General features: G+C 42.7%; 1 protein-coding gene across 1 annotated transcript in view; it reads left to right on the top strand.

Annotated features, from left to right (window-relative positions):
- Positions 1–18721, top strand: part of neto1l (neuropilin (NRP) and tolloid (TLL)-like 1, like) — a 156285-nt gene that overhangs the window by 74082 nt on the left and 63482 nt on the right. The window contains exons 5-6 of the mRNA XM_038973246.1: positions 12339–12380; positions 14091–14218. Of these exons, the coding sequence (XP_038829174.1) occupies positions 12339–12380; positions 14091–14218 (170 nt within the window). The remainder of the gene's footprint in view (positions 1–12338; positions 12381–14090; positions 14219–18721) is intronic.

Genomic DNA, 18721 nt, shown 5'->3' on the forward strand with positions numbered 1-18721 from the left:
AGTTTGATGAGTGGAAAAAACAATTGAATCCACCTGGCCAACATCCGGTGAAATTGCAGAGCGCGGAATTCAAACTACAGTATTATAAATATTTAACTTTCATAAAATCACAAGTGTAATAAATCAAAATAAAGCTTAACTTCTTGTTAATCCAGCCGTTGTCTCAGATTTCAAAAAGGCTTTACAGTGAATGCAAACCATGCGATTATTTGAGGACAGCGCCCCGCATACAAACACATGAAAAACATATTTCAACCAGGCAGGTGCGACACGAAAGTCAGAAATAGCGATATAAAAAATGCCTTGCCTTTGGTGATCTTCTTCTGTTGGCACTCCAAAAGGTCCCAGTTACATCACAAATGGTCCTTTTGTTTGTTAATGTTCTTCTTTATATCCATTAAAACTCAGTTTAGCTGACGAGCTTCAGTCAATAATCCACCCAGTTTCCCTCCATCAAAATGCATACAAAATGAAACCCAAACGTTACTAATAAACTTTTCCAAATAAGTCAAACATCATTTATAATCAAACCTTAGGTACCCTAATACGTAAATAAACTATAAAATTTAAGACAGAGAATCGTTATTGTCTTTACCGAAGCAAAATACCAAAGAACGCGCTCTCTTCCACGCTCTTGGAAACACTACAGCCAAAATGGGAGCCACCTATAAAAACTACAATTCCTGGCTCATTTTTCCAGAAACCAGCCTAAAACTCTTTCTAAAGACTGTTGACATCTAGTGGAAGCCCTAGGAACTGCAATCTGGGAGGACTTGGCCTTATAATAAAAGTGATAGTCATTGAAGAAAGTGGTAGGCCAATTTTTTTGGGGGGGGGATGGTTTGTTCTCGGGGTTTCGCCTGTCATATCAGTTCTATTATACTCATAGACATAAATTTAACAGTTTTAGAAACTTTAGAGTGTTTTCTATCCTAGCTTCTGGGCCTGAGTAACAGGCAGTTTACTTTGGGCACGCTTTTCATCCGGACGTCAAAATACTGCCCCCTGCCCAAGAGAGGGTAAAGTAACAAAATGTGTAAAAATTCAAGGGGTCTGAATACTTTCCGAATGCACTGTTACTGGGTATACCAAACATTAGGAACACCTTCCTAATATTGAGATGCACCCCCCTTTGACCTTAGACCAGCCTCAATTCGTCGGGGCATGGACTCTACAAGGTGTCGAAAGCATTCCACAGGGATGCTGAACCATGTTGACTCCAATGCTTCCCACAGTTGTGTCAGGTTAGCTGGATGTCCTTTGGGTGGTGGACCATTCTTGATACACGCAGGAAACTGTTGAACATGAAAATCCCAGCAGCATTGCAGTTCTTGACACACTCAAACCAGTGCAACGTGCACCTACTACCATACCAAGTTCAAAGGCACAATTCATGTCTCAATTGTCTCAAGTCTCCTCCCCTTCATCTACACTGATTGAAGTGGATTTAACAGGTGACATCAGTAAGGGATCATAGCTTTCACCTGGATTTACCTGGCCAGTGTATGTCATGGAAAGAGCATAATGTTTTGTACACTCAGTGTACATGCACACACACACACACACACACACACACACACATACACAGACAAACATATTGAAGGATAGACGGAAGGCCTCTAGAACTCCTAATCAAATCAAATCAAATTTGATTTGTGACATGCGCCGAATACAACAGGTGTAGACCTTACAGGGAAATGCTTACTTACAAGCCCAACAGCTCTAGATATATAGTCTGACTGAAGTGTGGGATAGTTTTCTCCTTCACAGTCGATTGGATTGATGGTGACAGAGACAAGGACTTCATGTCTGTCAATATCATGCACGAAACATTTTGATTAGAAAACATGCATGCAATCACACACTAACACAGAATCCCACCCCAGCACACACACTGGCACTACATCATAAGACACATTGCACAAAGACACACAATCATCCCTAACTAACACAAGCACACACTATCACATTCGTGCAAAAATAGACACAATTTCACACATGTATGAACGCACGCTGCCGCAAGCAAGCAAGCACACACACACACAGACACACACAAACAATTCACTACTGCTCTTGGTCAAAGTGTGCACATGTGCTTAGAAGGCTTTGGAGTCTAGTGTCTGTGTTTATGTGTGGGTATGCATGTTCACTAATCACAGTTCAGGGCACAGACCCAGCTCACTGACCATGACACACAGGGTGTGGTGAATATTATCACTCCCCACCAGATCCTGCATCCACTGTCACTCCTTTCACTGTAATGTCACCCGCTGTCACCCTCTGTTCGGTTATCTGGGTAAAAAATGCACTGGGTTGCGGGTATGTTTACTCTGAAGGGATCACAGTATAGCCTTTGTTTATTTAGGCACAGGGTGCTGTAGCATATGTTTGATATAAGGCCTAACATTCACTCTTAGATCACTAAACTGAAACGGGATGCATTGCAATCACATAGGCCTAGTAGGAGTCTCTTGGAGATTTAAAGTCCTCAAGTTGATGTTTGAGCTTATACCAGCCAATCAACCGTTCAACAGGATATGAACAAGTCAACTGAAGTGTTAAACATTCTGCAAAGTAGATTATATATGCTTATGATTATATCAATTCCCTTTATCTCTCTCTCTCTCTCCCTCTCTCTTTCTCTCCCTTGTTCTCTCTCCCTTGCTCTCTCTCTCTGTCTCTCTCTGTCTCTCTCTCTCGCTCTGTCTCTCTCTATCTCCAGCTGTGGTGTGTGTATTGATTAATGACAGTCATTCATTAGGCCATTGCCAGCCAGCTGACAACAGATGAAGCCTCTGGGAAATGGAGTCTTCTTTGGTGTGTGTGTTCTTGTGCATGCAATAGTCCCATTAGGGGTGTGTTGCCTAATCTGATGTTCTATTCTGTATGGGACATATTGTTTGTGACTTCTCAATAAAACATATAGTTTGTGCCTGTGGAACATATGGTAAGACTGATGCAATAACCATTAATACCTGGAAGGCTGTGAAGTTATTAGAGGGGGTGGGTTGAGTAGTTTTGCCTGCCTGCATGATTAGTAGTGCAGTAAGGAAACACAGTTTCCAGGGATGGGCCATTATATATATTTTTCTCTCTGTTGTTGAGGGTAAATACTGTAAGCTTGTGAAGATTACGTTCTAAGCCTGGGGTTACAAAGGGAGAAGGGACCAAGGCCATATTGCATGTGGATGGCTGTATCTGCTCTGTAGTCTGCTCACTCACACAGGAAGCCCATATATGGCTCGCAGGACACAGAGAAGAAGGACAACAGAATACTGCCTCGAGTATTCTCCTCCTTTCCTTCCCCTTTCCTTCCCCAGGTTGTTGTTATAAATTACATTGTGTTCTCAGTCATCTAACCTGGTAGAGTGAAGGTAAATAAATGAATAAATAAATCAGGGGTGACGGAAGAAAGGTGAAGAGGAAGGGAAGTGATTGATTAGTGTTGGGACAGAGCACATGTGTGTAGAATTCAGGGGATGGAACCTTCAGCAGGCCAGGGATCACAGTGGATGAGGGGTTTATGGGGGAAACAAGGGGAGGAGGGGTGAAGGGGTTTATGGGGGAAACAAGGGGAGGAGGGGTGAAGGGGTTTATGGGGGAAACAAGGGGAGGAGGGGTGAAGGGGTTTATGGGGGAAACAAGGGGAGGAGGGGTGAAGGGGTTTATGGGGGAAACAAGGGGAGGAGGGGTGAAGGGGTTTATGGGGGAAACAAGGGGAGGAGGGGTGAAGGGGTTTATGGGGGAAACAAGGGGAGGAGGGGTGAAGGGGTTTATGGGGGAAACAAGGGGAGGAGGGGTGAAGGGGTTTATGGGGGAAACAAGGGGAGGAGGGGTGAAGGGGTTTATAGGCTGTTGTGACAACTGATGCGTCCTTCAGTGGCGTCCTTCAGTGTCGAACTGTGTAGACAGTCATTGATCTACAAGTAGTTTTGCATGCCGAACAACCCCAGGCAACATCAGGAGCCCAGCTTTGCGCGCTGACCAACAGGGCACCTTCAGCATTTAAATGCTAAAATGGCTTGTGTGATATTAGCATTTATTAGTTGAGTGACAACCTATGAAATAAGCTAGGCTATTGTTATCGATGCGCTGTTGAAAATGTTGTTTTACCGGAATAAAAGGAAGCTACCTGAGACACAACTCTCATCTGCCTATACCTGCTGAATAGATTTGATTTCGATTGTTCAGGTCCACCATCAGCTACAGTTTTGGTAGTTTTGCTTTAAACAATCAGTGTATATGGTCATGTTTTAGATATACACGGTAGAGTTTATAATTTCATAATAAGGACGGCAATTGCACACTGCATGGCCGAAGCGAGAGGAGAAGAGGTCAAAACCATTTGATTTTGAGATGGGGGTGAAATCCAAAATTGTACACACTATATACTCATTGGCTATGTCATAGCTAATTTGTAAAGAATAAATATTGATACATTACTATCTCAAACACTTAATCTGCAAAAATGACAAGTTAATTAGTGGGTGATGGTGATTTCAGCACCAAAGTGGGGGGGTGGGGGAAACATAGGCTACATTGACCCCCCCCTAATCTGATAGTGGTATAGGGATGGTAGATGCCTAGTCTCCCTTATGACTCAGCTCAGGTGCCTACATAGCACATACACCATAGACATATATAATGTATACACACACAAACACACACACACACAGAAGTCAGCTCAGACAGATCCAGTTCAGAGACCCAGCTCATGAGCTCCATCAGCAGCAGATTTTAATTTACAATGGAAAAGGAATGTGCTTATGGAACAAATGTTAGTGCATGGAATCATATCGCATCGATTTGTTCTCTAATCAAAGTAAATCTCACCAAATCATTTTAAACTTAAATGAATCGTTCCTGTGTTGTATCTAGTTACGTATGGAATCGTCTTGAAACGATTGCATTCCAGCCTGTGCGTGCATTCCAGCCTTTGCATGCATGTGTTTATCCCTTGAGGCTGCTTGGCCTTGTGTCCGTGCTGGGTTAAGGCATGCCAGCGCCCAGTAATAAATCTGTTCTGTAACCAGCTGATTTGACCTGAAGGTTGCTGTTTCATTAACTGTCTGCCACTGGCATTTTCTCATCCCCCCTCTCCATGCCCAAATACACACACAGCATGGCACTCATCTGTTTGAAGAGGGGAATAAGCGATAGCCCGCCTCGTCTCCACACGCCTACATAAGCACGAGTGTGTGCACACACACATCCTTATGCGCACACTCACACACACATCCTTATGCGCACACTCACACACACATCCTTATGCGCACACTCACACACACATCCTTATGCGCACACTCACACACACATCCTTATGCGCACACTCACACACACATCCTTATGCGCACACTCACACACACATCCTTATGCGCACACTCACACACACAAATGACTCATCCGCCACACTTCTCTTATTGATTCCGTTTTGTGATTGGCCTATTGGAATACTAAATCATAGCCGTCACTCCAGAGCTGTCTCATCTCCTCACTCTGCTACTTTGATTGACAGACTGAATTACACTGTGTGGAGTCTCATTATAAAACATTGTAGCTCATGTGTTGTTGCATACAAACCACGTAAGATGTTCCCTGATGGGCAAAATTAAGTCCTTAGATCACATACCCAGTTCCATTAATTCACACAGTGTGATTTAGTCCCTGTGTGATACCCTTACTGCATCAAAAAGAAAGAAGAAAACAGACAACAAGATGTACTGACACAGACAGAAAGAGAGAGAGAGAGAAAGATAGAGCGAGGGAGGAAGCTGCTTTGATGGAAGCAGGAGGACTGACAAAGTAGGAGAGTGTTCTGATAAGATGGACTTTATCTGTGTCCATGTTCTACTTTACTCTATCAGAGTAGGGACATTTTGGAGGAGAAAGAGGCCTGTTCTTTTATCTGAGTTTTTGTCCAACCTTGTTAGCCTGTGTGTGTGTGTGTGTGTGTGTGTGTGTGTGTGTGTGTGTGTGTGTGTGTGTGTGTGTGTGTGTGTGTGTGTGTGTGTGTGTGTGTGTGTGTGTGTGTGTGTGTGTGTGTGTGTGTCTTGACAAGTGATTTTACTCTCCTCTTTGACCGTCAGTGGAAGCTCACCTTTTTTGGGCTGCATTTCAAACAGGACAAAGGGCTGAACTATGTCTGAGCGTTTGAAGTGTGCGTATGTGTGTTAGTGTGAGTGTGGTGAATGTAAATGGACAAGTCCCATTTCCTCTCTATCTCTGCTTTGATCGTGGATCTTACCCTCCCTTTGCTAGCTACCATTATTTTATGTAGTGAGTGAGCGTTCCTCTCGCTCTCTTTACCCTCTCATCTCTCCCTCTCATCTCTCTCTCTCACTCTTAGTCCCCCTATGTCCCTCTCCCTCGCTCTCTCTCTCTTCTCTTTCTCCTCTCTCTCTCTCATCTCTCTTTCTCTCTTCGTTTCCCTCTCTCTCTCGCCTCTCCTCATTCTTTCCTCCCTCTCTTCTCTTTCTCCTCTCTCTCTCCCCCCTTTCACTCCCCTCTCGCTCACTCTCTCTCTCTTGCGCTCTCGTTCTAATTCTCTCTCTCTTTTTCTCTCTCCCTAGACTCTGACTGGATCACAGTTTGAAATGAGAACAATGAAATGGACAAAGAGAAGTGTTACACTAGACAAGGTGCTCACGCTGTGCAATCAGTGAGCAGCAGCCACTGTCTATGTAACTGGTTGTAGTTTGAGCCAATCGGGGCTAATGCAAGGTGTTTAGAGGGTGCTGTCCTTAGCTGAACATGGCTTGCGGCTTGTCCTTGAAAATATCTGCGCTGTGTCATGGTGGTTCCACCACCAGTTCAGTAATGTATTTTACGTGTGTGTGTTTGTGTGTGTAGTCAGTAATGTATTTTACGTGTGTGTGTTTGTGTGTGTAGTCGGTAATGTATTTTACGTGTGTGTGTGTTTGTGTGTGTGTGAGTGTGTGTGTGTTATGCTGTTAGTGGATAAAAACAACAAAACCCAACCAACCCCCCCCACCCACCACACAGACACACACAGCTGTGATATTTCAGTCATGCGAGTAATATTTGAAGATGGTTCAGTAAAGACAAAACACCACAGATGTTGGAGATTTCGGAAATGTTTTCTTTCACAGATTTGCTACTTCCTAATATTAACAACATCTCCTTCTGTGATTGCACTTACTCAGTGATTGAAGGTGTGTGTGTGTGTGTGTGTGCGTGCGTGCGTGCGTGCGTGCGTGCGTGCGTGCGTGCGTGCGTGCGTGCGTGCGTGCGTGCGTGCGTGCAAGGTGATGTCACATCGGGTGACAGCTAGCAGCGACTACCTACGTGTACATATTACCTCAATTACCTCGACTAGCAGGGGGCACCCGCACATTGACTCTGTACCGGTACCCCCTGTATATAGCATTGCTACTGTTGTTTTACTGCTGCTGTTTAATTATTTGTTACTTTTATTTTCTATTTTCTACTTATCTAATTATTACTTAACACTTTTTTCTTAACTTCTTAAAGCATGTTGGTTAAGGGCCTGTAAGTAAGCATTTCACTGTAAGGTGGGATTGGATTGAAATCAAATCTGTCTCTGATAATGCCAATTCTTTCTATAATCATGCAGCTGTATTTGTCATTCCAGTGTCTCGAAGGTCAGAGGAGCTGTTTTACTGTTTACCTGTTGTATTCGGAGCGTGTGACAAATAAAATGTGATATTATAAATGAGTTTCCATCACCAAGGTGTTGTTGTCTAGGAGACATGTTGCGCCTAGAAGGTCATTCTATGACTCAGACGATTTAATTAACTTTTTATTATATTTTTTATTCTCCCCAATTTCGTGGTATCCAATTGGTAGTTACAGTCTTGTCTCATCACTGTAACTCCCATACAGACTTGGGAGAGGCAAAGGTCAGGAGCCATGCGTCCTCCGAAACACAACCCAACCAAGCCCCACTGCTTCTTGACACAATGCACACTTAACCTGGAAGCCAGCCGCACCAATGTGTTGGAGGAAGCACCGTACACCTGGCGACCATGTCAGAGGGCACTGCGCCCGGCCTGCCACAAGAGTCGCTAGTGCGCGATGGGACAAGGACATCCCTGCCGGCCAAACCCTCCCCTAACCCGGACGACGCTGGGCCAATTGTGTGCCACCCCAGGGGTCTCCCAGTCGCGGCCTGCTGCGACAGAGCCTGGACTCGAACCCATAATCTCCAGTGGCACAGCTAGCACTGCGATGCAGTTCGGGAGGCCTTGATTTAATTAACCTTTATTAAAGTTTTATATCCAAGTTTTATATCAAAACTTATATCAAAATCAGATCAGATCCAAAAGGTCAGCTGAACCGCTATAAAATGTTCTAGCTCCCTACCAGCAGGTAACTACGGGAGGTATTAAAGGAAGGATTAGGAAGGGGACAACTGTTCTGTCCTGGTAGATTGCTATTTTAATTACACAGTCATGCACCTTCATTTGTTTTTGTGGGGAAATTACTATGACACTAAAGCATGCACACTAGGGATGTGCATCTTTCCCTTTCAAGACGATTCAATACGTATCTAGATACATGGGCTCCGATAGCATAGAGGAACGATACGTTTTAGTTTGAAATGATTTGGTGTGATTCAGTTTGATTAGTGGAACGAATTGATGCGATTTCGTTCGATGTGATATGATCCAATCTGATGTATTAACATTTGTTGCATAAACACATTCATTTTTCATTGTAAATTAAAATCTGCTGCTGATGGAGCTCATGAGCTGGGCCTCTGAACTGGATCTGTCTGAGCTGACTTTTGTGTGTGTGTGTGTGTGTGTGTGTGTGTGTGTGTGTGTGTGTGTGTGTGTGTGTGTGTGTGTGTGTGTGTGTGTGTGTGTGTGTGTGTGTGTGTGTGTGTGTGTGTGTGTGTGTGTGTGTGTGTGTGTGTGTGTGTGTGTGTGTGCGTGCATAAGTAAGTCAATTATGTATATGTCTATAGTGTATGTAAGCACCTGGGCTTAGCCATAAGGGATACTGGGCATCTACCACCCCACAATCAGAAGGGGAGCAATGTATTGGCTACTTTTTGTCCCCCCACTTTTGATCTGAAACCACCATCACCCACTAATTAACTTGTCATTTTTGCAGATTAAGTATTTGAGATAGTAATGTATCAATATTTATCTAAAAAAAATTGCTATGACATTGCCAATAATTATGTAGCACAGTTTTCGATTACATCTCTTCTTAAAATAAATGTATTCTGGTAAAACACAATTTTCAACAACTCATTTGATAACAATAACCTAGCAAATTACATTGGTTGTCACTCAACTAATAACGCCTAATATTGTGCCATTTTACAAGCATTTAATGCTGAAGGCGCACAGATGTGCAAGAAGATCAGAGGCCTACCTCTCGTTGGTCAGCGCGCGAAGCTGCTCACGGTGCACAGTTTGACTAGATTACTGATATTTCCTGGGGTTGTTGGCATGCAAAATTAGATCAATGACTGTCAATGTTACATGCTTAGTTCGACACTGAAGGAGAGGGCGCATCAGTTGTCACAGAAGATGAGAGGTATTTCCGGAAGTTAGAAAGAATGTAATGCAAAAAAAGTTAGTGAACCGGCGATTCAGATAATTTGAATCCTACTGATGCATGATCCATTTGGATTGTTTTGGGGTCGAGCCGACTGATGCACTCCTATCTTAAACATTTATTTGAACTGATGCATGTCACTGAATCGTTACATCTCTAATGCACACAAATGTGTTTTTTGTGGAAATTACTATGACTATTACTAAAGCATGCACACACATTTGTTTATGTGTTGTAGTAGTGATACACCACCATACCTGAATATTTAGCTTAGTGCCTCTGTGGTAGTAGTGATACACCACCATACCTGAATATTTAGCTTAGTGCCTCTGTGGTAGTAGTGATACACCACCATACCTGAATATTTAGCTTACTGCCTCTGTGGTAGTAGTGATACACCACCATACCTGAATATTTAGCTTAGTGCCTCTGTGGTAGTAGTGATACACCACCATACCTGAATATTTAGCTTACTGCCTCTGTGGTAGTAGTGATACACCACCATACCAGAATATTTAGCTTACTGCCTCTGTGGTAGTAGTGATACACCACCATACCAGAATATTTAGCTTACTGCCTCTGTGGTAGTATTGATACACCACCATACCTGAATATTTAGCTTACTGCCTCTGTGGTAGTAGTGATACACCACCATACCTGAATATTTAACTTACTGCCTCTGTGAGGATACAGTGTACAGAGACGGCAGAAGTAGGTGGTTTGCGCACACACTGGTTTGCGCACCTTTTGAAGTTGAGATGGGTTAAATAGAATTCTAACTGAAATCTGGACACTCACTGTAGGCCTGCAACTCTCACATGTACACTAATATAATATTAACTACTACAGAATTAAATATTTATTGCAGTAAAATGACACATCAAATGTTCATTTATTTCTCTGAGGAGTTGAGAAATATAATTTATTGCTTTCACAATCTTGAGAGAGTGCAGTGCGTGGTTAGGGACTGTGCAAACTTGTTGTCTTTGTCAGAGATGTAAAAGCTGACAATAGGCTATTTCAAACACATGCATTCAAGACAAACTGAAATTTTATAATCCTATTTTTTCACAGATTATAATTTCTTTAAAACCGGTCAAACTGATGTCATTTGCAAATTTTACAGGTAAAATATTAAGCTGTTTTAAAGTTAGAATATTGCATTTTCTCCCCGGTCCGTACACGTCCAGAAGTAATCAATCTGGTAATTTCGAGGCTAACACATCCTCGCTCTGCAAGCAGAAATGGAAGAGAAAACTTTACTGACGTCAACAAGATTATTATTGATGCATTCATTCCATCGATTTATGACATTGTTCTGGTGAGCACCCAACAATATGCTCACTCTCTTCTAGGGCAACAAACAGCCTAATGAGGGTGGCAGGTAGCCTAGTGGTTAGAGCGTTGGAACAGTAACCGAAAGGTTGCTGGATCGAATCCCTGAGCTGACAAGGTAAAAGGTGGTTGTTCTGCCCCTGAACAAGGCAGTTAACCCACTGTTCCCCGGTAGGCTGTCATTGTAAATAAGAATTTGTTCTTAACTGACTTGCCTAGTTAATAAAAATAGTAATAATGACAGAGGAGAAGCTGCATGTATCTAATTATAGACAAATAGACAACCAAAAGTTGGAAATTATTTGCAGAAAAATATCTAACAGGGGTGAAAGTAGCTTGAGCCGGTATGAAGTCGCCGTAGGCCTACTGGTAAAACAAGCGCCTATCACAATAAAACAAAGATGGCAAGACAACTGTAGGCTATAACACCATCATTTATAATTACCGCCTGTCAGCCGCATGAGAAATTAGCGCATGGACTTGAAAATCTGGTGTGGTTCGATGTGAACCCTTTATATTTGCCAAGACAGTGATGACTGGCTGGGACCGTGACGTGTACGAACAGCATTGGAAATGTAAAGGACATCACACTGCTTGCTTAGTGAGTACCGCTTCTTCCTGATTCGGCTCACACTGAAGCTCAAACCCTGGATCTCTACTTTGCTGGCACACGTGACCGCCCTCCCAAAGTGTCTTACCAGTTGTGCCAAGCAAAAAGCTAGCTATTCAGCCGCGCAAGTGGGGACACTTCAGGCTGAGGAGTAGGTTTCACACCCCTCTAACTTACTCAACAGCAACCCCAGCATTGAGATGAGCACCACTGTAGATCCGAGTCACTACTGTAAAGAACATCACACTGCTTCCTTAGCGAGTACCACTTCCCCCTGATTCGTCTCACACTGATGCTCGAACACAGGACATCTGCCTTGCTAGCACACGTGACCGCCCTCCCAAGGAGTCTTACCAGACGGTGCCACGCAGGAGGCTAGCTATTCGGCAGCTCAAATGGGGACACTACAGGCTGAGGAGTAGGTTTTCACACATCCCGTGTGCTACAGACACATCAATCAATTCAGGCTACATGTTTGCCTAATGACAATCATTGAATGTCATTACACTTTTGATGTTTAAATAGACATCTCTTTCCATTCACCAAATGGCGGGTGCACAGTGCACTGTTTAAGATGCTCAAATTATTATTGAGTGGATTGAATATGCGCAGGTAGCCTACTTTTTGAAGTGATTTGTTTTATCAGATGAAAACATTACACCTGGTTGTGTTCATGCCACATTTAAAGTTAATAAATAAATGTGTGCATGTGCAACTGCGCACATATACGTAGGTGGTCCCGCGCCCCCTGTCAAAAAATGATTTGGCTGTCCCTGACAGTATGTTTCCTTATTAAAAATCGCTCTCTTCCCCTCTCCCTCTCTTTTTTCCAATTCTTCAGATCCGGACTTTGGAGACTTGGGAGTGCCCCAGCCTCTGCCCTGTAGGTATCCTCTCTCTCTCGCTCTCTCTCTCTGCCAATTCAATTTAATTCAAAGGGCTTTATTGGCATGGGGAACATATGTTTACATTGCCAAAGCAAGTGAAATAGATAATAAACAAAAGTGAAATAAAGAATAAAAAATGAACAGTAAACATTACACTCACACATTTCAAAGGAATAGACACATTTCAAATGTCATATTATGGCTATGTATAGTGTTATAATGATGTGCAAAAAAAATCTCTCTCTTTCAATTCAATTCACTTCAAAAGGCTTTATTGGCATGGGAAACATGTTTACATATCCAAAGCAAGTGAAATAAAAGTGTCTCTCTCTCGCGCTCTCTCTCTCTCTGTCTCTCTCTGTCTCTCTCGCTCTTTCTCTCTGTCTCTCTCTGACTTTTTGTTGTTTGCTGATGTACCTTGTTACATTATGTTGTGTTATGTTGTGTTATGTTGTGTTATGTTGTGTTATGTTGTGTTATGTTGTGTTATGTTGTGTTATGTTGTGTTATGTTGTGTTATGTTGTTGTGTTATGTTGCGTTGTGTTATGTTGTGATGTTATGTTGTGTTATGTTGTTGTGTTATGTTGTGTTATGTTGTGTTATGTTGTGTTATGTTGTTGTGTTATGTTGCGTTGTGTTATGTTGTGATGTTATGTTGTGTTATGTTGTAATGTTATGTTGTGTTATGTTGTTGTGTTATGTTGCGTTGTGTTATGTTGTGATGTTATGTTGTGTTATGTTGTAATGTTATGTTGTGTTATGTTGTTGTGTTATGTTGAATTATGTTGTGTTATGTTGCATTGTGTTATGTTGTTGTTTTGCGTTGTGTTCTGTTGTGTTATGTTGTTGTTTTGCGTTGTGTTGTGTTCTGTTGTGTTATGTTGTTGTTTTGCGTTGTGTTATGTTGTGTTATGTTGTTGTTTTGCGTTGTGTTGTGTTATGTTGTGCTATGTTGCGTTGTGCTATGTTGCGTTGTGCTATGTTGCGTTGTGTTATGTTGTGTTATGTTGCGTTGTGTTATGTTGTGTTGTGTTATGTTGTTGTGTTATGTTGTGTTATGTTGTGTTATGTTGTTGTGTTATGTTGAATTATGTTGTGTTATGTTGTTGTGTTATGTTGTGTTATGTTATGTTGCTTTGTGTTATGTTGTCTTATGTTGTGTTATGTTATGTTGCTTTGTGTTATGTTGTCTTATGTTGCGTTATGTTGTGTTATGTTGTTGTTTTGCGTCGTGTTATGTTGTGTTGTGTTGCGTTATGTTGTGTTATGTTGTTGTTTTGCGTTGTGTTATGTTGTGTTGTGTTGCGTTATGTTGTGTTATGTTGTATTGCATTGCAATGTTGCGTTGTGTTATGTTGTGTTATGTTGTGTTATGTTGTGTTATGTTGTTGTTTTGCGTTGTGTTATGTTGTGTTATGTTATGTTATGTTATGTTGTGTTGTGTTGTGTTGTGTTATGTTGTGTTGTGTTATGTTGCTTTGTGTTATGTTGTGTTATGTTGTGTTATGTTGTGTTATGTTGTTGTTTAGCGTTGTATTATGTTGTGTTGCGTTATGTTGTGTTATGTTGTATTGCATTGCAATGTGTATTGTTGTGTCGTGTTATGTTGTTGTGTTACATTGTGTTGCGTTATGTGATGTATTTTGTGTCTTTGTTCCATTCCAATCCTTTGCCTCTATTCACTGATGTGTGTGTGTGTCTCCAGTCTGTGAGTTTGACATGGGAGGACCAGAGGGGATAGTGGAGTCTCATCAGATCACCAGAGATGGAAAGGCTTTACCTACAGAGGCTGTGGACTGCAAATGGTTCATCCGCGCTCCGCCACGCTCCAAGGTCAGTGATGCGCACACACACACACACACTAACACACATACAGCCAAACTGTCAAGCAGGCTGCACATGCCTACAGTATGTACACATAACCCTACTCACTTACACATTTTTATAAATACGTATACACATACGTCACGTCAAATCACTCTGTAATAACAATACTGTGTGTTTCTGAATGAGTCTTGTCCTTCCTAGTGTCAGTATGTGAGAGTTATGGCTAATGTTAAGACCCTTGAGCTGTAACACTGATTCCTCTAGAGCACAGCCAGTTGTGTGTATGTGTGCGTCCATGCACCTTGTGCGTAATATGGTGCGTATTATTCCATAAAACCATAGAAAGAGGGCACAATGCTGGGCACAAAAAAGGGCACAATGCTGTTATTACAGATGGCCGTGGGCACAATGTTGTTATTACAGATGGCCGTGGGCACAATGCTGTTATTACAGGTGGCCGTGGGCACAATGCTGTTATTACAGGTGGCCGTGGGCACAATGCTGTTATTACAGATGACCGTGGGCACAATGCTGTTATTACAGGTGGCCGTGGGCACAATGCTGTTATTACAGGTGGCCGTGGGCACAATGCTGTTATTACAGGTGGCCGTGGGCACAATGCTGTTATTACAGGTGGCCGTGGGCACAATGCTGTTATTACAGGTGGCCGTGGGCACAATGCTGTTATTACAGGTGGCCGTGGGCACAATGCTGTTATTACAGGTGGCCGTGGGCACAATGCTGTTATTACAGATGACCGTGGGCACAATGCTGTTATTACAGGTGGCCGTGGGCACAATGCTGTTATTACAGGTGGCCGTGGGCACAATGCTGTTATTACAGGTGGCCGTGGGCACAATGCTGTTATTACAGGTGGCCGTGGGCACAATGCTGTTATTACAGGTGGCATACAATACGTTCTGAAGTGGAGAGTATAGCTGATATAATATACTGAACAAAAATATAAACGCAACATGCAACAATTTTACTGAGTTACTGAGTCATATCAGGAAATCAGTCAATTGAAATAAATGAATTAGTCCCTAATCTATGGATTTCACATGGCTGGGCAGGGGCGCAGCCATGGATGGGCCAGGGAGGGCATAGAGCCCACAAAAGGGCTTTATTATAGACAGAAATATTCCTCAGTTTCATCAGCTGTCCAGGTGGCTGGTCGGATGTGGAGGTCCTGGGCTGTCGTGTTACACTTGGTCTGCGGTTGTGAGGCTGGTTGGACGTACTGACAAATTCTCTAAAACGAAGTTGGAGGCTTATGGTAGAAAAATGAACATTCAATTCTCTGGCAACAGCTCTGGTGGACATTCCTGCAGTCAGCAATGCAATTGCACTTTCCCTCAAAACTGTGTTCTGTGACAAAACTGCACATTTTAGAGTAGCCTTTTATTGTCCCCAGCACAAGGTGCACCTGTGTAATGCTGTTTAATCAGCTTCTTGATATGCCACACCTGTCAGGTGGATGGATTATCATTTCTGCACATCATTTGAGAGAAATAAGCTTTTTGTGCGTATGGAACATTTCTGGGATCTTTTAGTTCAGCTCATGAAACATGGGACCAACACTTTACATGTTGCATTTATATTTTTGTTCAGTATAGCTAGTAGGGGATTTAAGTCAGAGTGTGTGTCTGTGTGTGTGTGTGTGTGTTCTGCAGCTTTGTGCAGAGTGTGCTGGCAGAGAAAACAAATGCGGTCTGTAGCAAGCCCCAGGGTCAAACTACACAGCACGCTATTTCATCAGCACTAAAGCTCTCTCCCTCTCTCCCTCCCTCTTTCCTCCCTGTCTCTCTCTATCTCGCTATCTCTCTCTCTCTCTCTCCTTTTTCTGCCTTCCTCTTTCTAGCCATCTCTCTCTCTTTCTCTTCCTCCTTCCTTCCTTCACTCTCTCCCTCCTCTCTCTCACTCTCCTGGCTACAGCTCGCTGGTTAAAAAACACTCCTGGCCCCAAATAAACCTCTCTGGTCTCCGTCTTACCTTAGGCGTACACGCACGCACACACACACGCACGCACACATATACACACATTTCTATTATACACTCATTCAAGCAGATATATGCACATACACAGACAAACACTAACACACTCATATCGACAGAATACTCACACTCTCCTATATGTTTCCTGTTCCAGAATGCCACTGGAGAGAGATAGACAGGGATGAATGGGTCTCTGTGGTTGGAATCATTCATTGCAGTTCCTCACTCCATTGTCTCTGTTAGAGGGAGAGATAAATCTGCTGTGATACTGGCTTAATGATGTCACAATTGTTTATAGTTAATTGGCCTCTAATACTACCCACCTTTTATGTACCAGTGAGGCCACCGTACATACAGACAATCCCTCAGTTGAATTTGATGAAAGGATAATTGTTGAGCATATTGTTGAGCTCACACACACACGCACACACACACATGCACACACACAAACACACACACACGCACGCACACACACACACACAATCTTTTTAGTTTTGTGTTTGTTCTCTCTGCCCCCCAGCGATGATGTCATGGCTGGCTTGATAATATTTGTGTTAAATGTGATTTATTGCCACTGTGATTGATTTGGGTGTTATCTGATGTCCTTCCAGGACTGCAAATCAAAACCATATTCCCTTGTCTACCTTCCAACGTCTTTCTGATTCAGCCATTACAAACAATTAAACCCTGCTCCCAACAATACCATAGAGCTGCTTTATTGAACTGTGGCTGAAATGGGAGGCCTATCTGCACTTGATGCATTAATGAAATTGTTCTTACAGTTATTGATAAGCCTGCACCTATTAAGAAACTTGACAGTTAGAACTATTAAGGGCCTGTGGATTAATGAGGAATTGAAAAACTGTACCGTTGAAAGAGATGGGGCAAAAGGAGGGGCTAATAAGTCTGGCTGGACATCAGATTGGCAAACTTACTATAATTTGAGAAATGGTGTGACTAAACTGAACAAAAAGAAGAAGAAATTGTATTATGAAGCCAAGATAAATTACATAAAGTATGGTGGAAAAAAGCTTAGGAATAATTTAAATGAAATTATTGTCATTCAGGCTAATTCAACTCCATCTTTCATTGAATCAGATGGTTCATTTATTACAAAACATTTTGATGTTACCAATTACTTTCATTACTATTTAATTGGCAAAGTAAACAAACGTAAGCATGAAATTAATTTATTAAAGTTGGTGTGTGTGAGGTGAACAAAATATTGTTGGCCATCAATAATGACAAACCACCTGATATTGACATCTTAGATGGAAAGCTACTGAGGATTGTAGCGGACTATATTGCCACTCCTATCTGTCATATCTTAAATCTGAGTCTGGATTTTTAAAAATTGGTGTCAGACCTGGAGGGAAGCCAAAGTCATCCCGCTACCCAAGAATGGTAAAGCTTGCTGCCGACTCTTTGCAAACTTGTAAAAATTGGTTAAACATGTGACGTACAGTGTACCGCAGAGCAGCACTCTTGGGCCTTTAGGTTTTTCAATTTTTACCAATGACCTGATTGTAAAACCGTTCGCTGGTATGCCCTACCTGTCTGAGTGGTAGAACCTATGGCTGCAAACTTAACATAGCTACTAAGTCATTTGTGGTTATTACACATTATTACACAACATGTAAAAAGAAACCCAATAAACCCTCCTGCAACTTACATTTCAAAGCACGCACAACATTCAGGTATCCTTGTTTCTGTCCACAATAAAAATAGTTCTCAGAAAATGTGCATCTTCTTTCATCGGACGACTATAACACTCTGACCTGAGTAGGTGGGTGCAGTGTCCAGACGTGCCTTTCCAAGCGCTTTGATTGGTTGCGAATGGTAGGGCCGTGATGGGGGAGGGATAACTAAGCTAGGATGAACAGCCAAACAAATGGGACTCAAGAGAAACTGAAGGGACTGTGAGGGAAAGTTGGGTAGAGAAGAGGGGAGGCCTTTTTTAGAGCCGCCCCAATATTTCTTATGGAAATAGTAACATCCAGTAAAAGGCCTCTAACCTAAAGGGCACAGTCTCTGCAGCCAAAGGCCTTACTTGGCCACAGTCTCTAAAGAGCTAGTTCTAATCTGGCAGGGCAGGGAGTTGGATGATCCGAGCCACTGGGCGCTTGCAGGTTCTGTCATCTACACGCAACTCTGCAGTCCTGATCCTGATGTCAGGTCCAGGCATCACCTGTGAGACCTGTCCCTCAGGCCGCAGTGTTCTGGGTTACTGTGGGTTGACAATCATGACTGTAGTTCCAAGATCTGGTGTCTCTGCTTTCCACTTCTGACAACCAGACAGGTAGTGGCTGATGAAGTGCTTCCAAAACTGAACTGCTAGCAGCTGGCTGTGTCTCCATCAGTGTCAGCTGAGCAGCTCCGATTCAGGGTATACAACTTGAGGAAGTGAGGCGTCTGGTCGTCCTATCAGGATAGCTTTCGGGGTTACCGGGTCTGGGTTTGCAGTGTCCGAGGCGGTGTAGCCTAGGGGCTTGTAGTTGAGGACCCCCTCTATCT

This window comes from Salvelinus namaycush, chromosome 33 (assembly GCF_016432855.1).
Source record: "Salvelinus namaycush isolate Seneca chromosome 33, SaNama_1.0, whole genome shotgun sequence".
Lineage (NCBI taxonomy): Eukaryota > Metazoa > Chordata > Actinopteri > Salmoniformes > Salmonidae > Salvelinus > Salvelinus namaycush.